At 40.4% G+C, this 26,827-nt stretch overlaps 1 protein-coding gene across 2 annotated transcripts; it reads left to right on the top strand.

Moving 5' to 3' along the window:
- Positions 1 to 221: 221 nt before the first annotated feature.
- LOC311350405 (ligand-dependent corepressor) lies at positions 222 to 25,876 on the top strand (the record flags this gene model as incomplete). 2 transcript variants are annotated; one of them, XM_084470415.1, is made up of 7 exons in its annotated part: positions 222 to 318; positions 8,160 to 8,225; positions 9,575 to 9,654; positions 10,088 to 10,220; positions 10,608 to 10,961; positions 11,111 to 11,204; positions 19,338 to 25,876. In XM_084470415.1, 7 exons carry the CDS (start codon positions 222 to 224, stop codon positions 24,133 to 24,135), a joined length of 5,622 nt encoding a protein of 1,873 aa, XP_084326541.1. In that variant the 3' UTR covers positions 24,136 to 25,876. The 2 variants fall into 2 exon arrangements, with proteins under 2 accessions (XP_084326541.1, XP_084326542.1); XM_084470416.1 differs by lacking the exon at positions 19,338 to 25,876 and adding an exon at positions 13,201 to 19,068.
- Between the last annotated feature and the right edge of the window lie 951 nt (positions 25,877 to 26,827).

Genomic DNA, 26,827 nt, shown 5'->3' with positions numbered 1-26,827 from the left:
AAATGAATACAAATCTCGCAGTACATTGGTTACTGCTTTAAAATATATATATATATATATTTATTTATATATATATATATATATATATATATATATAGGCCTATATATAAAAGTCATCGATTTGCCCTCGCAACCGCGCTCAACTGGGTGCGCGTTCACGCGTAGGCAAGAGCGCTTCCTTTTCCTCAAACGTGAGCGCGTCCAGAGAGGATCTGTAGAAAATGGCGAGTCTGTGCAAGAGGCAGCAATGCACTGTCGAGAGGCGCGGCTTTCGGCAGGAACTTGACTCGTGGCGACATAAACTCATTCACTGTGTAGGTAAGGAAAACGCATTGCACGCCCGACAAATATATGGTTTCAGGTCCAACGCTCCTCGACGTTTACGGGTGTATTAGCCATCAATAACTACAGTCAACCCGGGCATCTCCGAGCCACTTTTTTGTTCTCAACTGTTTCCTTTTTCACGACAGCCAGCGGAAAGGCGCTTAGCATAATGATTACGAATCAAATCCCAACCGCTATCGTTGCATCTGGGGAGTATTGTTCATCTGCTGTAACGATGCTATTAATATATTGAAGTTTTTTGACGTTAATCGACGTAGTTTTTTAAAGGGCTCCGTATTTGTTTTAAAGGGAGTGTCGAAGAGGAATTACGCGTTGCGTCGGCCAAATTGCGGACCCTGGTTGGAGAATGCGCGTTCTCGTTTGACTGTATACTGTATTTTTAATGGGGGGAGGGCAGTGAATGCTCGTCGATGTTTTCGGTGAACATGGCTTGCCTTCTCAAATCCCCTAATGCATTGCTGCAACGCGAAAGTTCGGATTGCATCAAGACCCTCTAGGACGCCATTGCTGTTATTTTCTGTTTTGAATTGCTAACGATGGGGTCGGGGTCGGTCTTATAAACATGAGCCAAATGTATCTGATCTAGATCCTAAGTGAGAAAACAACACACACACACACACACACACACACACACACACACACACACACACACAATGTGTTATAAATGTTTTTGTTCAACGTATTGAAATATAGTTAATTAAAGTATAAACTGCAGTGATGGTAAGTGTTAACCCTGTTATATAGTAGGATGTGTCCCTGTAAATTGGTTATAGCAGTACTAGCACTGATCATAGCATCCTGCCTATAACACACATCAATAGCATACGGTGCAAAATCTGTATCTTTTTTAAATACTCCAGTCTAAATGTCTGTACTTTTAGGTAGGCAAATCTTTGATAACTGTATCTTGAAATCCAGAACCTGTTCTGTATTTCAACCAATCACAACACTGTGTGAAGCTATGCATTACAGTCCCCTGCCTAGGTTATGTTCCCATATATATTTCCATTAACCGTCCATGTGTCGTGATCGTTCGAAATACCATGGCCATCCACCTCTGAGATTTCTGCATCCGGTTACACAAAATATGAATACCTAAAGTACAGATGTGTAGGCTGGAACATTTTCGTTTTTCTGGGGAGACTAAATGTCTGCTTAACCACAGGCAGTATTATTTATTCATCTTTTAACACCTGTGTTGGAGATCTTGCTTTGATCTGTAAAGTTGTTGTTTGGACTCCTATTCAAACAATGGATGTTCGAAGAACAAAACAAAAGGCTATCCTACTAACAGAGATGCTGTTGCGCTTTGCAGCCATGGTAAAGAATAGGCTACATTGGTTAGTTAACAATGGTCAACAATAACAATTGCTCATAGCCATATTGCTGAGCAGAGCGCTATATTTCAGTGCATGTATGTGTGGCACATGCTAATTACATTTAAGGTGTTGAAAGCTTATCAGAGCATTTTTGAAATGTACTGCAGTGTTGTAGATATTTGGACTGGCCAACACTAGATGGAGAGAAAAATAATTACCACCTAAATAGCACCTATGGCTAATATTGATTTATTTAATGTCATCATATATCTAACCTTTTTTAGAGATTTAATTTTTTCGACCATACCTAGATTTAGCGAGCAGCAAGCTGTGCTCAATTTGTCCAGTTGCTCTATCCTAGGCTTCTGTGCAACTGCTTTTTTTTTTTAATTTAACAATGCATTTCAACAAATTTATGCTAGGTTTTGTATTATTTATGTTGTGATGTTCCACATCACTCCATGAAAGTTGCCACAGAAATGTATAGCATTTAACCATATACCATATCTTTAGTTCCCAAATGGGATTTAGCAATACAGCAACACGTAACTATTTATTAAAAGCTTTTCAGAGCTATATTAATCTTAACTCTAGTTGTAAACCATGACTTCAAACATGTTATGGTACCATGTTGTTTTACTCTCAGTATTTTACCAGCAGAAAAAATAGACAAAGTCAAAACATTTTGACTCATCCAAGCTCCCATATCCTGGACATTTCCAGTAGTCATAGAGTTTCTGTTCTCTGACTGACAAATGTCCTTTTGTTTGCCAGTAGTTTAGACCTCCAGAGTACACGACAGCAACCATTATCAGCCTGCCTGACCGTAGAATGGCAGATTCTGTCTATGACAACAAGGCCATACTTTTGTTTGGCTTTTGGGTGAAGAGGGCTGCACGCCACCACAACCCTGGCGAAGCTGAACTGGACATTTTGTCTTGGTGTATTTAATGCAAGCAGTAAAAGCACAGGCGAAAGAGAAGGACAATTGTTTTATAGAACAGCAGAAACTATTGTTTGTGTGCGTGTGTACTTGTGTGTTTGGAAACTCGGACAGCGCCCGGCTGCAAACTACACTGTAGAGCTGAGTAGGCCAACGTTTGTCCCGATTTAGGGAAATTTAAAGTAACTAGCTAAAATGGAAGAGCTTAAATTCCGCAATCTAAAAAAAAACAACAACTAAATCCAACGTAAATCCATTTGGATGTAGGTGTAAATAGTTATGTAACAATAAGTCTATCCTATGAATGGCAAGCAATACATTTTGTGTGTGTGTGTGTGTATGCATCTGTGTGTTTATACAGCAGCTTCCACACACATCCAGAGCTTTCGGTTTTTCATGTAATGCTTTTTATTTAGCTCACGTGGTCTCTCGGCATCCTTATTCTGCGGTTTACTCAGCGCTGCATTAAACCATTTGTGTGTCAGCTTGCATTACATCACGTTAAACATTCATGGGCATTCCCCCATCCTTCCTCTAAATATTTCTAAAAGCTGCATCCCTGTTGCTTACTGTCTAGTTTAATATTCAGAACTAGCGCCGTACTTAGTACAGTGCCAAATAATTCACTTTTTCCTCCCTATTAACAAAAGTTGGATGTTAACAGTGTGTGTATTCTTTGGTAGTTAGCCGCCATCTTTACTGCGGGGTGTTTGCTCAATGGTTATCGCCATTCATGTTTAATGGAAAATGCCTCCTTTGCTATGCGAGCATATGAAGGGGTCGGAGGTCCAGCCCACAACACGGTTGACAAATACCATAGCTGAATGCGTAATTCAACTTCAAGGCTTTTATATTTGCTCATTGAGATAACATCTCTGCTCATATGTGTTTGTCTGCAAATCCCCAACCACCAATGGGTTTTTTTCAGGATAGGCTTCCTCCTTTTTTCTCCTTTCATATTTGTTGCCTTTGGCAACAAATTGAGGTCCTTTCCATTTATAATTCTTTTATTTTTTCTAAATGTGTGAAACCAGATTAGAAACACTGTGAAACCATGTCATGGTCTGTCACAATGATGCTGTGATTAAACATGCAAACACTTATGTTCAGACAACTGATATGATTTTTGTGTTACTCTCGTCATGAGCTGAGGATGATCTTGCAGTTCATTGCCCTCCTCTAGCCCTACTTGTCAATGCCCCTCTTGCCTCACCCTGAGCAATAACCACTGATGTATGGTTCAATGTATTTTAAATGGGATGCAGTCTATGCGGGGTGAATGTCAACGTTGTAGTAAGAACCATGTCTTAAGACCCAGAGGTAGGGCTTATCTTGGTTACCCACTGTTCTGGGGATGCAGAGAGCTGAAGCCCCAGATCTCCACGGCTCTCGTAAGTTGCGCTGCACTGTCAGTGGGGGTTGGGCTGGGGTGATATGAAGAGCATGTAGACCCTCACAGCTATTGCAGTGCAGATAAGGCACTGCAGCCGCAAGATGTTTTTGCATTCTATTAACATTTCAGGGAACGGCTGCATCAAGTCAGTTGTGGTGGGTTGTTCTTTTTGTAATGCTCTGATCTTGAAATGAGTGTAGGATGATTTATCATTTGTAACGTAACAGTTGCCCTCTAGGGCCCCTCTATTGTGTGGGTTTTGGTGTTTTACTAGTGTGACAGAGTGTATTGAGACTTGCAAGTGTATCTAGGGTATTAAACAGTATTCACTCCGTAAATAAAATCTTTTATTTGAAGCACGTTTTGGGGTTTTCCCCATATTGAAATTCTCCCATTGAACTAAATGTATTTGCCATAGGAACGGCAACCACAGATATTACAAAATTATGTATGTAATAACCTTATAGCGTTTCAGCAGAAACATCCACTGCAGTTTGAATTCCGTGCTTTGATAACGTGTCGCTAAGAACTCAACCATATGGCAGGATTGTAGAAAACTAGCCAGAGCTATGGGAATTGGGTAAAATATGTTAACAAATCATAAAGAAACGTGAAATGTTTAAATAGGTTATGGACACAATAGAACGTGAAATGTTTTTAGTGGAATTTAATAATTTGTAATTGACCCTTTTTTAAATGAGGGTTGAACATATGCCTAACTCAAATTTCTGCATTGCATTGAATTGCAATCTGTTCTCTGGATCTTTAGTAGTGATTAGGTCTAGTGGAATCAGGTGAAAGTCACCTTCTGATGCCAAAGTGATCATTGTATCATCATGGAAAAGTTTGTAAGTGGGCTAAATGTAGATGCAGATGGACAGAAGGTGGATGAGGTTACAGTTTATTTGTTGCTCTAAAAGGTCTAACTGAATGATCCTTGTTATCCACACGTTGATGCACATTCATTATGAATAGAATGAATAGAGAATACCAACATGAAGTGTCTTTTGGAACCAGCGTACATTGAGAACAAGAAGCCGTAGTCTGTGATCTGCTACTCTAATATAATATTGGTTGGGTAATAAAATCACTCAACAGTGACAGCTACCTTGCTAGTACAATTTACAGCCTTTACTCTTAATTGTTTCTTACCCTAATCCCCCTAGAGTTCCATCAAATGCATTACGAGGCGACGGCTGGTTAACAAACGGGATGTGGCCTGCACTAAGCTTGTCCAGTGATCTAATCTATAGGCTTGAAAGACGCCAAACGTTTGGCTCCACCACTCATCTGCCGGATATCGGAATGCCAAAACATTAGTCATAGCATCTTTTGCATCTAACCCCACAAAGACGACTTAGTATCCTATGTTTGGTTTTCCCAGTGTTGGTGTTAAGGTTAGGATTTAGGATTGGATAATCTGATCCTAGATATGCGTTGAACTCCCTTGAAAGGGGATTTCTCTCCCTAAGTGCTGCTCAGAAGGACATGGGTGTCATACCAAATCTATCCTCACTGTCAATCCTCCCGAACTGTGATTGGTTGGGCATGTAGGTCACGAGGAGGCTAAGGCAGATTGGGTTAGTTGTTAATGACTGAGCTCACAGAGGGTCACCGAAAGATGTTGAGGTTTTTTTTTATCCATAGATCTAACTGTTGAGACTGGTCCTCTATCACTGAGTGCTGGCGAGGATCTAAACCAAGCCCAATGTTGTACTTTAACAGCAAGTGAAAGTGTTGTGAATGCAGCGGAGGCTACAAAAGGTTAAACATTTGTTTAACTTACTAGACTAATAATTATGTAATAATAAGTGTTTGTAAGTTTGTTATCAATGAAATTTAGCATTCTGGTTGAGTAGACTGAATCCAAGACCCTCATTGGAAGAAATCTGCTGTCAGACCTCTTAAAACACCACTGCAAATGTCAATGGCAAATAAAATAGTAATATAGTTCCAGGCTGTCTGATATTAAGGCTTCCTGACGTGCTGCATGCAGAATATTAGTCACGGCTCTACGCGAGTTTGTGGATGAATCATGCTTGTTAACCCAATATTTCAGTGCCTCAATATTTATCTCACCAGTGTCCTAAAGCATATTATTTATACGAGAGCGTTCTCATTCCAACACCTTTTTATCAACACTGTAATAGGCAGCCTATCAGGTGCAACTGGGTTGCCTCCATGCACTTTGTCATTACCACTTAGCTCTGTACTACTTTGCCCGCGGTTTATATTTTTCCTTGAGGCGATCTCAACATCATACATCTAGCATAATGTATTTAGCAGCAATTCAGTGGTGGCCTAATTTCCAGCTAAATTAATTTGCTAATGTTATGGAATGCCTAAATAAACTTGTACATTTAAAGACTACAAGAATGTTTTTTTTTTTTGGGGGGGGGGGGTATTAAACACATCTAGTAGCATGTAACACTGCATTCACAGATGTTTTGTGTTGGCATGAAACAACACACAAAACACCGCGTGGGGTTTTCGGTTTCTCTGAAACGCATTTCCTTGTTGTTCACTTTTTAATACCTCCAAAATGTATTTTGTAAGGTTTGGTTGTTTGTTAATATTTAATCTTCTCATGTTCTCATCTCTCGTGTGGCCTTCCGTCTGGAACATAAATAACTGTTCAACCCCTCTATGAATGCGTCCTTTATATACATCATCCCGGCATACTGTGGTGGTGCTCTTACAGCAGCAGTGCCGTATTGCCCAACTGTTATGTTTTGCTGTACAAACCATTTTTTGTTTTTTTTGTGCCTTTAAATGCCCTCAGCTGAATTCCTAAAGAGTAGTTTGATGTTATGCCGCTGCTCTGTCAAACGAAAGAGGATGACCTACTTTCCCCCCCCCTGCCTCTGAAATATTTCAGAAATAGGATTGGATAGCTGCAGCTGAAGTCCTGTGCACTAACCCAGAAAACCGCCTCGCACTTCGGCTATAGGCAAAGACGATATTTCACCACCTAGCCATCCCTACCCCCCCCCCGCCGCCTTCCTCTTCTCCCCCGCCCCCGACGCCTCTCGCGTTCTTGGTTTGGTGGTTGAAAAGGGGGCGGGAGCTGGAAGGGAGGCTGTGAGAATGCTTTTTAGCAGATGCCATTCGAACGAGTTGAGTGTGAGTTCAGAAGGAGGGTGGATGGCGAGAGAGGGCTGATGAATTTTGGGCTTCATCTGTGCAAGAATAACTAGGCTAATGTAAGTAGGGCGTTGCTGTGGTTTTATCTTAAGGCAAATTTCACTTTTTGACTTATTCTCTTCTGATCGTTGTTTTTTAAGACTAAAATGGTTCGATTTTTTTAAATTGGTTAATCAGTATGTTATTTTGTTGTATTTAAGAGGGACACAAGTTGCAAGTTTAAAATGTTAAATGTTTGCTTTCGGAAAAAATATTTACTTTTTAATATAAGTTGAAGGAATATGGCATCTGGTCTGTTTCAGCAGACAGATGTTGCCTCTGACCTCTTTAGCACTTGGTTAAACATATAATACTTTGAATATGGTGTGTTGACCCTGTAGTAGCAGACAGTTAGTCTATATAGATTGTACATGGCTTAGTCAAAGGCCATTCTAGCTAAAATGCATTTTTTTGTTTAATGTAGTTGTATTTCTATGATTATGGAAAAGGGCAAAGTTCGGACCAACAGGTCCAACCATGTTTAATGTTAACATACTGCAATCTTTATAAAAAGAAAAATATTGAGGAATATTGATTATTCATTTTTTAATGAAACGTAAAACGGCAAGTGCTTTCAACTCTTATGGTCGTTTCAGTTGCTTGGCAACTGGGTGAGGGAGCCCATGTATTTACTATTAAAGTAAAAACCTGGGGTGAGCACATAATGTGTTAAAACACAAGAGGCACAGTGGCAGTGGGGGATTGTCAAGAGGAAATGCAAAGATGTACTTTGTTTTAAGTGTTCCAGAATAATTACACAAGAATATCCAAAATATATGCTGTGAACAAGTATTTTCATTTATTTAATTTTAAATCTTTTGTAATTGTAGTCAGTCCCTTGCGCAAGCATTTTGAATATGCTGTTGGGTAGTGAATAACACTGTTGGATTTGTGAATTTTCGCACAGGCATGAACACTGATGTTTAAATTGTTATATTTTGTTTCTTATTATCATATTATTCTGATTTTCTTTCAGGTTTTGAGAGTATTCTGGAGGGTCTCTTTGGTCAAGGCCTTGTAGAAGACCTCAAATTGTTCAAAGGTGAGTATCTGTGGACATCTGCAATAACCAAGATTCGTCATGTTTGTGTAAATGGTGGATTGTTTAAAGGGTTCCCATCCAGTTTATTTTTCATGATGTACCATGATGACAATACTGGGCCATTGTACCATCTGGTGTCCCTCTGCATTCATATCACTCCACAAGGCATTCCTTCTGATTGGGATAAGAAGATGCTTTGTGTTCCTATGAAGTTGGTGTTTTGGATAGGGTGGGCCCAGCGTGAAAAGTCCCAAGTACCGTTCACACATTTTTTGACAATGTGCCACGGTAGTAAGACAATAGAGGGCCTTATCAGGATTTTCATGACATGCGATGAGTGCGACGTACATGTGTGCATCTACGTATGGCCTCCACAATAGCTGCACGTTACAAAGGCTTCTTGCAAAGTTCGGCTGAATCCAATTGTTCCCCCGTTGCGTCAAAACCTGAATAGAATGAACAAGCTTTTTGTAATGACTCATGATGTTATTCAGATTTAAAATTCATCCAAGTAATCCTGACTATAAAGTCAATGTGCTTATTTCAATGAGTACGCATACAAATGCCACGTGGGCAGGACTAGTATTTGATAGACCCTATTATGCCTGAAGCTAATTTTGAATAGACTTGAAATATGGCCTAATTTCTGTGCCTTAGCTTAAACTGCCAGACACTGCAGCTGAATTGGTGATACAGTATCAAGGCAGCACAGTGCTGCAATATCTCTTAATGGCTGGCCAATGTGGGTTGTTGAATGATGATAATACAGGCGCTCTTGAAGAGATTCTCTGTCTGACTCAGTGCGGTCTCTACCACCGAGAAGTGTGAAACAGAGCTGTTAGGTCCTGATGATTAATGCTTTGACTAGCTGGCTGTTCATATCAGGTTCTAATCATTTTCTGCAGAGATGTTTCTCGCGCACACGCATGTTCACTGAAGTTGAAAAAATTGATATGTAACATTTCAGTGTCCGTTCTAATACCATCTGAATATTGATTTAAGATGTTTCATGAAACATTCATATCAATCTAGTATTATTTTAGGTGTTGGTAATATTCATGTTGGCTATGGCGCAAAGGACAGATTTCTTAGGCTGCTTCCAAGTATTCCAAATACATTAAAACCTTTTTCTATTTAGGTTTACTAACCGTGAACATAACCATTTGAAAATATTACATCTGTTCTCAGTCCCCTATGGAATTCCAGACCAGCGGAGTTACTGGTCTGGAATTGCAGTCTGAAATAAAAGTGGTCTCTATTAGCAGCAGCAGCACGGTGTAAGCCATGCAGCGGTGCTTCTCTTTCTCCTGACATAAAGGTTCCATTGTGTGCTTTCTGTCATTTTACAGCCTGTGAGCCCGAAGCAGTGTCTGATTGGTCGTTTGATGAAAACTGTCTCTTCTGCTGCCTCAAGCGGGACAAAGTAAAGGTATGATTTCTGGTGATTGTTTTGTCCCAAAGCCACAGGAGCCAACCTAGTGAACATCTTTTCGGCTTCATCAGGGCTACCAGGGCGCTTCCAAACCCAGTTCAGATTGACTATACTGACCATACTTTTTGTCCTGCTTTACAGCTGATACAGTTAACGTTAGCATATGAGGTCCTACAAATGGAACAAAAGGAAAAATGGTTGCACACCGAAAACGTAAAATTTTAAATATGGTCTCTATGCCGAGAATGTGTGCACCCACACTTCAGGCACTTTGGATGAGAGCGACCCCCAAAAGCTTGAGACAAATCAGTATTCATCTTTTATTATTTGAGTATTGCCAGCATTATTTATTTATACGATTTTTATTTTCTTCCAGTACATATCGCATGTATATGCCATATTTCTGATGACAGCGTTGTTCATTTCACAGGAACATCTTGTTGGCCTAAGCAACGAAGGACTTGAAGATACAGCGAAACCTCTCCTGCTCAATGACCAGACCAAAATCAACAGACTAGAGCAACAGGCTGAAGAATTTCTCAATGCAGTCCTTTGCAGAAAAGGTGACTGTGTGGTGTGACTTTGTTATTAGGCAGAATTTAAATGGTATTTCTTAATTGATTGACATTGTTGGGTGTTGACATGACAAAATGATATACAATTGACGTCATGTAAACTGTTTTGCCTACAAAAACCCAGGTTATTAATGCATACAAATACTATCCCTGCCTCCATACATGTGGATTGTCAATAAATAAAATAATAACCCTACAGATGTTGTAAATATGTAACCCTAAAAAATATACATATACACATAACATAGTACCATGTCTAATGTCATGGCTGTAACAAGCCAACAAGATTCAATTCATCCACTGCTTTGCTGCACTGTGGGCAGTGACCCCATGGATCCAACACCCTCCTCATGCCCATCCTTGCTTCCTCCTCAGATGTTCCGAGCTTCTCAGACCCGCACATTCCAGTGGTAGCTCGGGAGATCATGCAGAGGATGATACGCCAGTTCGCCTCAGAATATACCTCAAAGACCAGCACTTCTCAGGACCCCCTCCCGGACCCCCAGCCCTGCTCTGTCCAAAGCCTGCCCCGCCCGCCCTCCATCCCGTCCGTGACCCTTTCCAACAGCCCCTCGGGCGCCCGCCCGGCCGTCGCCTCCATCACCACCGCCTCCACCACCACCGCCGCGCACAACCAAAACCCCGTCCTCAGCAAGCTCCTCATGGCCGACCAAGAGGCCCCCCTGGACCTCACCGTCAAGAAGCCCAAGGCAGAGCCCACAGAACAAGGTGTCACAAGCTGTCTAAGCACGCACACACTAGGAGACATGTCGGCCTATACACCAGAGGCTAGCCTAGTTTGGCGAGCTGACTCAGCCCTGACTTTGAACTGAACCCTTGTCTTTGTCTTCTCTTTTTTTGGTCTTCTTTCTTTACAGACGGGGTCCTTGACTTGTCTCTCAGAAAGAACCGCTACAGCAGCCGCTCAGTCCACAGCCTGTACCCATCTCCAACCACTCCAACAGTCAAGGGGTAAGATAGTGTGTATGTGTGTCTCTCTCTCTCTCTCTCTCTCTCTCTCTCTCTCTCTCTCTCTCTCTCTCTCTCTCTCTCTCTCTCTCTCTCTCTCTCTCTCTCTCTCTCTCTCTCTCTCTCTCTCTCTCTCTCTCTCTCTCTCTCTCTCTCTCTTCCCCCCCCTTCTCCTTCGTTGCTCTCCAGTGTCTGAGCACAAAACATTTAATTATCCCTTTAGGCCCTTTAAGTGGAAGGTATAAACCCATTAACCCCTATTATTTTTATGGAACATTTTATAGGTAAATTCTTGTATTTTACAGCCAATGGCTGGTAGTTTTGGTTGCATAGCCCTCTTACCGTACATGGTTTCTGCCTGTGTGTGGCCAGTTCATTTTAGGTTGAATATGATTAGTTATATTATAAGATGTTGCAGTGATGTAGGAACTATTTACTTTTTGGGTTTCCCATAAAATAGCCCAAAAGGAAAAATGCATACCAGTTTTTGCCTTCATTTTATACCAAGCTTTTCAAATGCTTCACAAATTCGCAAATTGAGGGTCAGGAAATTGTGGACACCTGCACATTACAGTAGTTTAATTAAATACTACTTCAAATGCATATGGATATGTAAGTCAACCATATGGCAAACTGTCACCTGACTGTCATCTGACTAACTAGTGGCAATGTTATTGGCTTTTTGATATCATGAGGTCTGCCTTTACCAGCGACTCTTTAACAAAATAATTGTTGTTCTCCAAACCAGAGCACATATTTCTAATAAATCTCTTTTGATTTAAGTCACAAATTGGATTCCCCCTCCTCATTCTTGACTCAACCTCTTAAATCAACCTAATTATTTTTTGCCATTTTCCTTGCGGGGGAAAGGAGCTCTTTCTATCGGTGGACACAGATTTTATTGCACTTGAAATGTATCATGCCTGTAGATCAACTATTAGTTTTAGTATCAGCTCATTTGCCACAGCTGCCTTCACTGCTGTAGGAGATGATGTGAATCTCATTTAATTGAATGAAGCCTGCTTTACTATTGATCTTAATCTATATATTTAATATATATGGAACATTTCTAAAACCAGATCTTATTCTGGTTAATGTTCATGCTTAATGTTGCCTATGCTATTTTCTAGATGGAAAGCATTGCGCTAAATACTAGTTGCAATGAAACATACTTTTATTCTTTTAATTTTATGGTGTTTTTCTTAATATAACCGTGTATTTTGGTTCATTTATTTTTCACCTGATCACTGTCTCAGTTTAATCCACTCACTACTAACACTAACAAGTCATTTACAATGATCGCATTTTGTAGTTTCAGGCATTTTGGTATAGAGTTAGACCTTCTTAACGATTTGTATGTGACGATCGGTCCATATTTGCTGGCATACTTTTATTTCTGTGCTTGTTCAGTGACACACACACACACACACACACACACACACACACACACACACACACACACACACACACACACACACACACACACACACACACACACACACACACACACACACACAGTGGCGAAGCTGGCATTAGACACATCGTAACACATAGTCATTAGTGTGCGCTTGCTCTGCCTCATCAGTCATTTTACCACTGTAACGCCCCCCGGCCTCTGGCTATCCTTTCTTAAGCATCAACACACACAAAAACAATTCTCTGTATTCCATTTTATTTATTTCATTTTTTTTTTCTTTACCCCAGGTTTTGTGTTTTCGTTTTGTTTTTCTCCCATGTTGTTGGAAAAGTTTGTCAAGAATCATCAAACTCTAAAACCAATTCCTACCGTTGAGCAATTTTGTTCACACACTCAAACCTGCCACATAGATGTATACAATCTATATCCATTTGAACTGTTAGTGGTGTTACCCGAGCAAGGCCATCTAATACAGGAGTGGCCAACATCCTCCCCTCCCCCATCCATCCTCCTTTTTAGAAATAAGAGACCAAAGGCACTGTGCAAGCTCTGCTTACGCCAAATTTCCTTCCATCCAATCAGGCGATCGTTGAGAGCGGATGGACAAGTCGGGCTGTTTATGAGGAGCCTACAGGAGGGGAGGAGGGAGAATGTCGGCCACTCCGCCTATTATAAGCCTTTCCATCGTCTTGCGTATTCGCTGCACATCAAAGAGGAGGTGGGTCTGGCTCAGGAGAGTGACCCCGAGTCACCTCCCAGCCAGAACCACAGCTCTAGAACCCCCGACCTCTCGGGCGATCGGTCGGCGCCAACACTCAACGCTAAGACTCATTTCGGAGCCCTGCTCAAACTCCGGGCCAGCCGGCCGTCCAGCGAGCACCTTAAAGACCTGCCCCGGTTGATGGAGGCCACCGGGCTGTGGCCCAAGTCGCTCGGTGCCACTAGAGAACCCCTTCTGCAGGACGCCTTCGGGGATCAGGGCCTCGCCGCGTCCCATTTGTCCTCTTTCGACCTCAAGATTCCTCAGGTGCGTGGTCTGTTGACGGGCAAAGAGCAGCCGTGGTGTTCCCTGGTGTCGGAGAACAGCCTGGGAAAGGCTCTTGTTTCTGAGCCAATCTTTAAAGACCGAAGCGGGGGAAGGAATCTCCCAGGTGCAGAGAAGGAATACTGGCATTACGAATCCCACCAGCAGGGTGTCGGGGGGCTCTGCGGCACGCAGGACTCTGAGTCAGACCTCAGCTCCAAGCAGCCCAGGAAGAAGAGGGGGCGGTACCGGCAGTACAACACAGAGCTGCTGGAGGAGGCCATCGTGGTGGTGATGGGCGGGAAGATGAGCGTGTCCAAAGCCCAGTCGGTCTACGGCATCCCCCACAGCACTCTGGAGTACAAGGTCAAGGAGCGCCTGGGGACCCTGAAGCACCCGCCCAAGAAGAAGCTGAGGCTGATGAGCCAGGCGGAGGAGCAGGACGCCCTGGAGTCCCCCGAGGGCAAAGGGGATCCGCAGGACTCCCAGGACACTGCGTTCCAGCAGGAGTGTCCTTCCACCAAGGACGGGACTCAGTTTTGCAATTCAGGGCTCACTCCAGATGAGTATAGTACCATGAAACCAAAATGTTCTGATGATGACGATGATGTTGACGATGAGATGTTGTAAAAAAAAAAAAAGAAGTGTGTTTTGATATTGGTCAAACAGTGGCAAAGTTGGCTTTTTAAATGATGGCAGTCTGGCAAATACATATAACCATTACCTCTTGTCCCCAATAATTAATATTGTTTAATACCACTGTTGGTAATGCATTGTTCTAGCAATTCCAAGCTGAAACTAGCCGGGGCATTTTAACACATTGCAGTAACAATGCATTTTTATAAAAACTAAATGAACCAAGGTAATCACTGACATGATCTGAAACTGCATGTCTAGGCAAGTGGCGCCCCTTGCTGCCCTCTTTAAGTACTTTTTTTTGTTTTCTATTTAACTTTTGAGATTGGACACTTTAATCCTTTACCACTTTAATTAATGTTAAGCCCTGTAAATAACATTTCAAGTCTAATTGATACACACTTCCATTTCCAACATGCTTGTTGAACCGGGCCAATTTAACAAATTTGTCACTGTTTTGCGAATGTTCAAACAAAATGTGTCCAAAAAATAGGCGACGGATCGCGATCACACATCAGAGTGATACAAAAAGAGATTCTCATGGTTCAGCACCTCTTTAAAAGAAAAGTTATTCCAGGTTTTTAAATATTTTCTTTGTGGTCCATTCTGTTCAACAGATGTTCACCTCCCTTTTTTATGCACTTAAACAACAATAAGATGTGTCAAAAGTCTGTATATTTACACCCAGATATGTGATGCACTTCTGTTTGAATTGGCGCTAGCCCTCATCTCAGCTTCACCCAACCTCAGGATATACTTCATGTTAAATGACTGATCAGGAAAGTATAAAGGAACGATTTTTAATAAGCACACCAGATTACCTCACTCAAAAGTTATACTTGCGCATTTCAGTGCCTCATATATCATGTTTGCTCATCTCTTTAAAAAAAGAGGGATAAATACCACACTTAAATACATTTTTAAGATATAATGAGAAATGTCATGCACACCTTACTATCGTGTAAACTTCACAAGCTACCTTAACCAGTATCAACAGCATTTTTGAGTACCCGTATGAGCCTTTTCGACATTTGATTCCAAGTTTAAACTTTCTAATATTCAAACTTGGTACTATTGTCTCTGCGATTTGATTTTCTATTTATTTTATTGATTTATTTGAATGTTTCTGTGTAACTTTTTTTTCTATACACACTCTTTGAATGGTAGCAATTGACTCTATTTCTCTGATGTTTATGGCGGTAATAATGGCACACAAACCTACTTCAAGACAAATTTTCATCTGCTAGGACTCCATTTTAATATAGCAGCTCCTGGTGACAAAGGGAACTCAATAATACTTTGCCCATCTGTACGGACATTACCTTAAAAGGCGGCGATGCTGAACTGCATTGGCTTTCCACCAATACATCACTAAAGCTCCTAACCTCAACATGTGTGGAGTTTTGTACAAAACCTGCTATGTTTCAACAGTTATACCTCAGGACACTCCTAAAAATACTTTGGGATCAAGTACACACAACCACCTTTTATTTAATTATTTTAGATGTTATATTTATATGTATTTATTTAATTATATCTAATATTTTCAGTACAGACACTGTTATTATTATTATTATTATTATTTAAACTACTGGCAGTAGATGAAACTGGAAATTTTACTTTTTAAATGCATACATTTTGAATGCATACATTTTAAATGCATACATTTTAAACAAGACATTTTAAAGGTTTTGTAGGAACGGCTCTTTACCATGCATCTCAGATAGTTTATTCAGAGTTAATACGGAAAAAGCCTAGATTGTTAACACAAATTTAAAAAGCTAGAGAAAATCTACAGAATTGTATCAGGGACATGTGCACTTAGGTTAATACCACAGGATCAACAGAACAGACTTTTATACATCCTTCTCTTTGTGGCTCTAAGGAATCGGTATATAAAATATAGGATCATCTCTCAGATGAAGGCACATAAGATGTGGACTACTTTGAAACTGTTTATTTACATTATCATTTCAGATGGTGGTAACAGTTGATTATTTGTCCTTTTATTAGTTATTTAGGTTAAGGACAACTGACTTTAAATTGCATTTTATCGTTAAATGAATTTACTAATTATCCCTATGTTAAAGCTATGGTAGTGCTATATGTTTAACTGAACTTTCATCTCAATTTATGAAATGTAAAAAAAAAAAAATGTCAGAGTAAGTTAAATAGCTGAATAGGTTATTCTTGCTATGACAATCATCTTACTTTGCTTTGGTCATGTGCATGTATATACAATATCTAAATGCTACCTTATTTTTTTCTCATTTGCCATCTGTATAGAGCTTAAAAACAGGTAACATGCTCACCTGTGATTAGCCGTTACAAGCCGTTTTGGAAATCTGCCTCTTAAGACATCAAAGGTGTGCGAGATGTGTGACGGATAGATGAGCAACGTTTGCTACAGTCCACTGGATAGGCTGCTAGACTGATCTATCCAGCACACATCTTGGTGGACATGCTCACTTTCTGCCCCTTATGATGTCATAAGGGGCCTATTTCCAAAACGGCTTGTAACGGCTAATCACACCACACCTGGTGGCATGTCATGGGACCTTTAATAATGTCCATTGTAGCACGCACGCTCTAATAGATATACTACCTCATCACAAAATATTTTATGATCGCTTTTAATCCTAGCTTCTCCATGCCTATTCCATTAAAGCAACATGCAGGATCTCAAAAAGAAATTGCTCTCTCGGTGTGAATCATGACACCTTAAATATTTTGGATGAGCAGAGTTAATCACTGCTAGTTCAGTGATGCAAGGTCACAAAGGGCTCTTCTCCTTAAGTTAACATGGTGCGTGGGAGCCTTACTTTAAGCAAAGGGTACAATCATATGTACATACTTTAAAGGTATCCTAAAAGTTTACTCGCCCCACGTGACATTAATGTATTTATTGCTACGTTTATATTTTTGCGTGTGTGTTTGTGAAGTCTGTGCAGCTAGTGTATATAACAAATATGTATTGATTTGAAGTGATTAAGGAGTAAGTTAATTTATATTAAGAATAAAAGAGGAAGAGGTGATTTTATTTACATTTTCGAATGGCTAACAGGTTTGGATTTCATCTCGTGCAGTATTTAATAATTGATCTAAATGGCTATTAGCGTGTATAAAAAAATAGGTTTTATTAAACTAACACACACATATAGTAAAGCTCTATGATGGAGATGGAAAATAATTATAGATAATTTCTTTGTTGACACATGCTTATCTTCATCGCCTTTTATGTTTGAACTTTTTAAATATCCTAGTTGCAAAGGAAGATCGTGACTGATCATGCTTGTCAGTAAAGACATCTGAAGTCTTAAGTTTGCATTCATATTAACATGTGGAATGAAATGGTCGTATTTTGCATGACTAGTTAAGTATGGACTTAAATGTATAATTATTAATTAAATTTCAAACACTGGAGTAATGTCAAGTAGACAATGTGCATCCTGGATTTGTGAAAAGCATTTTTATGGTTAATGTAAATAATCCATAATGTTTTAATCTATACTGTAAACAACACTGGCGGTCTACTTTTCATTGTAATATAGTGTTTGTGCAATGTCTCTCGCTCAGCGGTTGTGTCCGAAATGTCAGTTTGCTTATTGACATATGTGTTATATCGACCGCATCGTCAACTGTTTTAATGTTGAGTGAGACAGAAGAATCCTCAGTGACGATGCTCATGTCACTGTCTCTATTCAGGTACTTAACTGACTTCAACCTAACCAGCAGGGATATCAAGTTCCTGAACATGCCAAATGGTCAGGTTATAGCTGCAGCAAATGTTATTTTTAAATCTAACAAATATCAAATATTTTTATCCATTTTAAAGGTTACTATTTCAGATATTATGGCTTGCTGTACACGTTCTGATTGTTTCTGCTGGTGGCTAACACTATCCTACATCTTTTCATTGTTTCATTGTTATTTTTGTATATTGTTATACACTGAATGTCAATGCTCACTTAATTTAGATGTTTTTTTTTCTTTCAATAGTTTTATTTCAAGATTTACTGTTTACAGTGCCTCAAAAGAAAAATCCATAATTTATGTTCTACTAAACAACACTACTACATAATGTAAAAACAGTTTTACTGTATGCAATGTCATTGCATACAGTTGCATCATTGCATTATAAAAAATAAAACTTAAGATTGGAAAGAGACTGGAAAAAAACAAGACTTTAGATTTAATTATCCTATAGGTAAACCCAAATGTGGCGTATACTTTTTTTTTTCTAATTTTCTTTAGATAAGTACAATTTTGAAAAGTCAATAGAACATTTGTATTTGCCACACCAATTACTTTTTTCAATGAACATTACATTTTGTCCCAAATGTAATGTGTCCCAAAAAAATCCCAAATGTTTTAGTTTCAAACTGCTTTGGTCTGCCAGAAAAGACGATTTGTTGTCAAGGCGTTCAATTCTCAACTGAAAAGTTTTGGGTTGCGTCCCAAATTCCCATCCATAACTTACTTACTTAAATACATGTAAATTAATTTGGATAAAAATGTAGTCTAAATCTGTAAATTGGCTACATCAGATCATTATATTTTGGGTGTCGAGGTTGTTTGTAAGACCCGTGGTCAGATTATGTAAAACATTTCACCAGAAGTTTTATACAGTTAGAATTTTGAAAGCAATTCTTGTTATATGATTTTATTTCTGATATTCAACATGAGGTACCATAAATAAATGTATTGTGCATGTGTAGAATTGTATCGACGTACACTGTAAGGAACCAAACCCACATTGAAGGTAAAAAATAAGAAATTAATTGTAACTATAATTGGTCAAATGCACTGGATGAAAGTTGTACTTTATGAAATCACTTATTCTTCTAATAAATAACAGTGAAAACACTCATGGCTACCTGTTGTGTTTTTTTATTACTTTTTTGTGATAAATAAGATGGGATACGGTTCCTAGGTAAAGATAATTATATCTTCTTTCTTTTCCTATACATATTTTATTAATTTGGCAGATGTATTGTTGCTCAAGATTTGCGTTGGCACTCTATTCACTGTATTTTCTCTTTTTTTTTTTTTTTTTCAGTGAGTCTTCTGAAATACAAATTTCAAAGACGAAGGAGCTGCAGTCCACGACAACGCTGGAGCAGTTCATGGCCAAACTCTGCCTTCACCATCAACAGCAGATAGTGGATGCCCTGGGCTTTCTCCAGACTGAAGTCAAGGCATTGGCATCGCAAGCTTCTTGCAATACCTCTGAGAAGCAGGAAAACGCTCCTTCCGTCATGACACCAAGCCTTAGCACCTGTGAGAAATCTAGCTCAGAACTAAGGCTTCCTAATGCATCCACTCACAATGCAAAAGGTATGTCTCTAGTTATTTCTGGTACTCCAACAACATCAAAAACTAAGGAAGTTCCAGGGGAAGTGATATCACTAAAATCAAATACCCCTGATCCGCCATTAGATCTTCACGCATCGGGTTCGAGAAGTGCCACACCTCTAGTCAATTCCACTCAAAATACAGCCGACTCTGAGAACAACCGGGATCATGTTCCTCTCAAAATGAAGATAATGAAGACCAACAAACTCGCAGATGGGAAGAAGTTGTCATGTGTGCTCACCACTTCTCTTCTAACTGACGCTGTTGCAGAGCGGCAGGCTAATTCCGGCTGCAACTCCAATAAATCAAGTGCTAGACTCAGCTCCCCTGTGAAAAGGCACAGCCAGCCTGCTCACCTGAATCGAGATGGGAAGCAGGACTCTCTTGGAAAAACCAAAGATACACCATCAAAATTATTTTCCCCTCACAAAACCTCAAATACACACCAAACACCAGACACCCCTCGCACCGCCAGAAAGACAATCCGGGAGTCCCCTGACCATAGACCGAGGAACTCCAGTTCTAGGGTTGTCATAGACCCAGATCTCGGACATTGTGACATTGTGTATATCAACAAACCGATTACAGAGTGTTTGAGGGAACAGCATGGACACTTGCCACCACGGCGCAATGCGAGGAAAAGCACCAGGGGGCACATGTACGTGGAGGAAATGTGGGAGCTTAAAACTGTCCGCACCTTGGCTGGACGTAACGGAAGGAGAAGCTGTCCTAACCCAATGCCCGAGATCGTCACATCTGTGACCCCGAAGCAGGCGCTCACCAAGCCAGATGGTGTACCGCCCGTAGATATGATCTTTGTCGGAAGTGGCGGGGATACTTGTCAGCAAATGCCCACTGAGCAGTCTAAAGTGAGAGAGATGCCAGGGACAGGAGATGCCGAGGTAGGGGCAACTCAATTGGATCTTGTAGTTGAAACCAGTCAAACGGATCAGAAGCAAATCAACGAGCCGGTAGCTTCTCAATCTCCTTTGAGTGCATTAACAGAGAACAGCGATAAGGGAGCTGCAGATGTAGTTCAAGATACAACTGCAAATTCCATGCACGCCACAGAAAGTGACCTCTCAAAAGAAAAAGCCCTCCCAAAAGAAAGTGACTTTCCAGAAGAGAATGACCTTCTAGAAGAAGGTGACCAGGAAGAATTTGACTTACCTGAAGACATTGACTTGGCGGAAGTTCAAACCCTACCTAAACCAGTTGAAGAATTACGGGTGGTTAATGAGGTCTTAAATGAATCTACTGAACAACAAATAAAAGAATGCACAATGGGTGAAGAAGCAGAGCCAGTACGTATTTCTGAAAGCATTTTGTCAGAGCAGCAACAAATTGACACTCCAACAGTAGCTGATGCTGATGAGGAAGAGGTCAAAGAGAGTAGTGGGAACATAGAGAGTGAGCAAACTGTGGAGCCAAAGCTAGAGGCACCAAAGCTTTCAGACAATTTGGTTGCAGGACTTGATTCAACAGCTGCTCCTGCAGAGAATATCGCCATGGAGCAGCAGAGAAAGGTAATTGCACAGATTAAAAGTGATGTAAAACATTCAGCACCAGGGGATGAAGATGAGGAATATGATGTTTCCACAAAGTCAATGCAGTCGCTGTTGAGAGAATTGCCCCCTTGGCGCAGAAAAAAAGGGACTGTGATTTCTTTGCCAAAAAGGGTAAAAGAAACTCAGGGCGTTATTGTAGGCTATGTAAATGGACGGCCCATAGCGGCTTCTGATAGAAGTTTGCGACGGAGATCAAGTTCTGGTCCGCCAACACCTACCAAAGCCACAGAAACACCAACTCCTTCTGTTTCCGAACACAGTCCTCTGCCTAAACATATTCCGGAGACTACCGCAGCTATAACTTCAGAGAATAGCTCTGTCGTTCCCCAAGAGACGGAACAAGTTCCTGCAGTTCCGCTGACCCCAGTTAAACGTTATAAACGGCTTTCAAAGTTTGCCATAAAACGGCGAAAGAGGAGATCAAAGGCCAAGGTCGAGCATGAACAACAACAAACAGACGTTCCGGTTGTCCCTGAAAATGCTCCTGAACATCTTGCTGATAAACCCGTTGGTATCCCTCAACACACTCCATCACAACTGCCTCTCTGCCCAGAAAATCAGCCACCTGAACCGACTGATTCGCCGATCACTGAAATTGCTATGTCTTCCTCGCCAACCCCAACCCCTCCTGATTCTATTCCATCTGCAGATGTGGTACGACCTCTCCCCGATCTCCTTGACACCTCTGCTTTATCTCCTTTGGTTCTTTCTCCTCCTTCACCCCTGGGCTCTGTGCCCTCTGTAGCTTCTGAACAATCCCAACAGTGTACTGATTCAGAACGTGCTGTGGAATTGAGTATTGCCTGTGGGGACTCGGCTGCATCAAGTGCAGAGGAAATTCAAGAAACAATGATGGAAAATGTGTTACTGACCAAACAGAAGGAACCTATGTCTGAGGAGGGTGTCAATGGTACGGCTGAGAAACAGAATGTTTGCTATCTGGTCTCCAGTCCATTAGAAAGTCAGTTTGGCATTAGTGAGGACCTTCAAATGCAGACTGTACCCATGGCAATTGAGAAGACTTCACAAAAAAATGAAGCGGGTGAATCGGAGGAGAAGCCTAATGGATGTTTGTTAGTTGATGAACCCTCCCTTAAGGATTCCAACACTTCTTCAGTTGTAGAGAAACCAACAAGAATGCCATTAAGAAATGAGAGTAGTAAGGCTGAAATGTCAAACCAATCTTTAAGTCCACAGCCAGCTGAAGACCGGAAACTAGCTTTAAGATCGCAAAGATCGGCCACAGCTTCCACCAGTGCTATTGGTGTGGGAGGAAGACAAAAACAAAGGGCATCTCCTATTAGAAGAAAGTCAATGATGATGTCAGGTAGCTTGTTGCAGCCAGGCCCAGGAACACCTTTCGTTTTGCAACCTCACGATCCCCCTAAACAAGCTGTCCACAAACTCTTTGAGACACTTAATGGGGAAGATAACCATCACATAATTAACAACTTGAATATCAAGTTTGACCGGATGCAGAAAGGATGGATCCAACTGGACAAGGAGGGACAGCCAGCAACAAAATATAGAAATAGATCAGACAGACAGGCAGCTATATGGAAAAGTAAACGTAGGACAAGAAAACCGAAATCTTCAGAGCAGCATAAATACTCACCAGTACAGATGCTTTTCATGAAAAACTTTAATCTTACCAGTATTTGTCAATGGTACCTTGAGTCAACAGAGACCAAGTCTCTCGTCATCATTAAAAAGATTAATACACGTCTTCCATCTGAAACCCAGCTCTGCTTCCACAGTTCCTGCTCAAGTTCCTCCCAAGGAGTGTTCCCAAGCCTACAGGCGGAGCGTCTTAAGAAACATTTGAAGAAGTTTGCCATTGCCTCCCCGATAAAGAACAATGCCAAGGGCCAAAAACTCATCGCTAAGGCCCTGGAGCAAGAGTCAATTCGAGCAAAAGATAGGAAAGAACTACCCACTGCAAACCAGGCCCTAACCAGGCCATTCTCCACATCCACCAAAGTGCAGGTGCAGATAGCTGAACCCCATAAAGCTTCAGGTAAATCCAAGAACCCAACTAGTGCAAGGATTTTGCGAAAATATTCTAATATCAGGGAGAAAATGCAGGTACAGCAAACTAGTATTGGCCTGAAAGAGACAACCAAAAGCTTAAAATGCAGCAGTACATTGAAAATGTTGACCCCATCACAATCTGACCCCAAGCCTGATCTTAAAACATCTCTCAAGAAACAGAAATTGGCCTTGCCTGAAGCTGCTCAAACAAGAGTGTATAAGCCAACTGCTAGTAATGCCAAGGCAAACCCTGGTAGGAAATCTACTGAAAAGCCCACTGTCACAGAGAGAACCGCCAAGAATTCAGCCAGCAGTAGAGCACCAAGGGATCCGGCAAAAGAAACCGTTTCACCACAAAGATGTTCTCAAAGACTAGGAAGCCCTAAAACATTAAAAAACCTTATCGAAACATCTACAAGCAAAGTTAATTTGAACAAGAACCAGTTGGAAACAGAGAAAAAAGATGTGGAAAAGTCACCATTGGCTAAGCAAAGTAGTGCAAAATTCCAGACAAAGGAGCCTGCACCAAAAGGTGTCCCAGAAGGTGAAACCATTGAGGCTGTTGTAGAAACTCCACAGCAAATCATGGACCTGAAGCCTCAAATCTCCCCTGATCAGGTCTTAACAAGGTCCCAGAGAAAAATGGAGGCTATAAACGTGAGCCCTGCTTCGAATAATCCATCAAAGTCAAGAAAAGGTCGTCCGCCTGCATCTGTTTCCAAGAATAATACAGAGGCCGTTGTTACAAGGAGAGGCACTCTAAAATCGGTTGGTAAAAAAGGTCTTGTGACTTCACCATCACGTAGTGTAAAAAAATTGGCCACAAAAAGATCTTCAGAAGCTCTGGAGACCCCTGTGAAGCGCACAAGGATGTCCGCTAAAATAAAAGACTGTACCCCCTAGCCCATTTATCCCCCAAAAAGTATCTGCTATTTTGTGTATTGTAATCAAACTGGTAGGAGGAAAACACATTTCAGAAGAAAATACAGATATCTTAAGATATTTCAGGATAAAAGTGTCACTGTATATATTTGAGGATTCAAGGGTTTGACTTTGGTTTTTTCAACACTTGTGTGGCTGGAGATCCCCCTGCGTTTTTAGCAAGCTGATGTAGACAAAGCTTCCAGGTCTGTTATTAAGGTTGAGCAAGGTGCTGGACTATGGTATGTCTGTGTGTTTGTGTTCACTTAGTGTGTTCACAGTGCATCGGATATGTTTCAACTCAATATTTTTGCAGTTTAGTTCCACAAACCTGGCCTCTGGCCTGTCCGGTAATCAGAGCTTTGTGAATATGTGACTTTTGTGGTCAGGTGCCTTATTTATAAAAACAAAACCTTGTTTGTGATCGAATTATTTGCTGTGAAAACTTGTTTTTCTGACGATTGCACAGTGTCCCGTTGTTGGAGAGGGGATTGATTCATCAGTAAGATTCCTTTCATTTGTGCATATAATTGCTTTTCTACGCCTGCATATTGTACAGTATAAGCCTCCTCATGCCTAATGTGTAATTTAATTGGTCCATTGAAGCATTGGGATTTATTGAGATCATTTGTTTTTGTGTATTTTTTTTTCATGTCTCATGTCCCCCACAGCATTAACATTATCGTTCTTATTGTTACTTGTAGATTGTGCAGCAGACACTGGTCTGGTAAACATCGAAGCAGGCAGGCTTCTAGGCAGGCATTCTCTCTAACTTAATTTATGTTTGCTTATTGATAAATGTACATTTGGTTCGCTTTTTGGGCTTTTTAAAATGGTGTTTGTGGTTGATTTTATTTATCCATTCTTTTCATACTACCATCCTCATCGCAGAAAGTTATAAAATCATCTTCCCATCTTGGAAAGAAAGTTCTCAGAACTTTTTGTTGAATCTTGTTCTTGTTGTTGAACGGAACCCCTTAAAGATTATGCATGTACATAACGGTGACATGATGGATCATCTGGTCTTTTGGACAGTGGATAATTCACTAATGTTTTGGATCATTCTCTAGAAACAGTCCGACAATGTACAGCGGTTCAAAATCATAGCAGATACTCCTAATATTAGATGGCCTTTTTGGTTCTGAAGTTCAACCGATTACTTGGTTATTTTTTCTATCCCTGCACTGTCCATGAATCCCCATCATTGTGGATTTATATTTTTGTGTGTGTGATCATGGCGCAGTCCTCAATCGTACAACCCAGTATGCCTCAATACTTTTGAATTAAAAAAAAAAAATCTTGCTGACTTGCTGGCAGACGTCTCATAATGTGAAGTTTCTATACTTCTGCAATAGTCATTTACATTGGTGTATGATCAGAGGAAAAAACGACACAACTTTTTAGCACAGTGTTATTTTTATTATGGTCATTTCTTGGAGGAAGTAAGCATTTGTAAATGTAAAACCTTTAATTCTTGTTTTTATTTTATTGTTATTTAAGTAACACCGATCTAGGCAGATGCATCCCGTAGATCCCGTAGAACAGTCCACCAAATAGATAACTTGAACATGTTTTATTCTTTACAGCTGTTATTTATAGATCTGGATTTTGTATATATCAGAAAGAAATGGCAATGCTTTATTTGTGGTTATACCAAGAATGATACATATTTTATGTTAAAACTGTATTTTTGCTGGATTTCATATAAAGATTTTGAATTTTATGTTTTGGTTTTTTTCATGTGACTGCTGTGTGTGGAGGTTGACTAATGGTGCTCAGTGATGAGAGATTTTGGTATGCTAAGACCTATAGTTTTATTTGAAATTAAACTGCCTGGTAAACAACATGTGTGACAAACCTTGGCTTTTTCCAAACAAGATGGTACTTCTCATCTAGTAAAAATGTTACATTGAAAATGTAACATTGTATTGGAAAGACCCAAGATTGGCTAACCATATCGGCACTCCACAACCGGTAACTAGGACAATCTAATTTATCAGCGCAATGAGTTCATTGCAATCAGCACAGTAGTTAGAGAGCTGGAGAAAGGTATTTCATTTTAGATGTTTCCGATGTTTCGTAGTTGATTGCTCACTGCCTTGGCTGCAGATTAATGTTAAGAAATACCTTCACCTTATGAACTTGTGTTGTAAAAATACAATTCCTCCCTTCTGACATGGAATAAAGGGCAGAAACTTTTGAGGGATTTACTCCCAACCGTATAAAGTGAAGTATTGTACCATGTCTCTGTGGAGCAGGTGACCCAGAAAGATAAAGATGTTTTGGAAAGGAGGAATATGTGCGTAACCTAAATACATATGTTTTATAAGAAAACACAAGTTGGGATGCCCTACAAAGGCTTCATGTGAAAACGGCTTAAAGAGGCACACAAATATTGAATACACATCTTTGGCACAACCGGATTCAGCCATGGTGATTTTTTTTTTTTTGAATTCACAAAAGACCAATGGACTAAACGTAGCTTGATGTGGCTAAATGACCTTCAACAAAGTAAAAATGGGCTGAAATCTACTCATGATATCTACCTTCTATGAAGAAAAAGGCTTTGAGAAATATTCGATTTATTTTCTAAAGGGGTCAAGAAAAGAAAAAATAGGAGTTTAATATGAGTTAAAAGCAAAAAAAATCATTTTCAGGAATCGGATGTAACCTA

Source organism: Micromesistius poutassou (assembly GCF_964030765.1).
Source record: "Micromesistius poutassou genome assembly, chromosome: 7".
Taxonomy (NCBI): domain Eukaryota; kingdom Metazoa; phylum Chordata; class Actinopteri; order Gadiformes; family Gadidae; genus Micromesistius; species Micromesistius poutassou.
The sequence above is the reverse complement of the archived record's forward strand: the minus strand, read 5'-3'. Positions and strand labels throughout refer to the sequence as shown.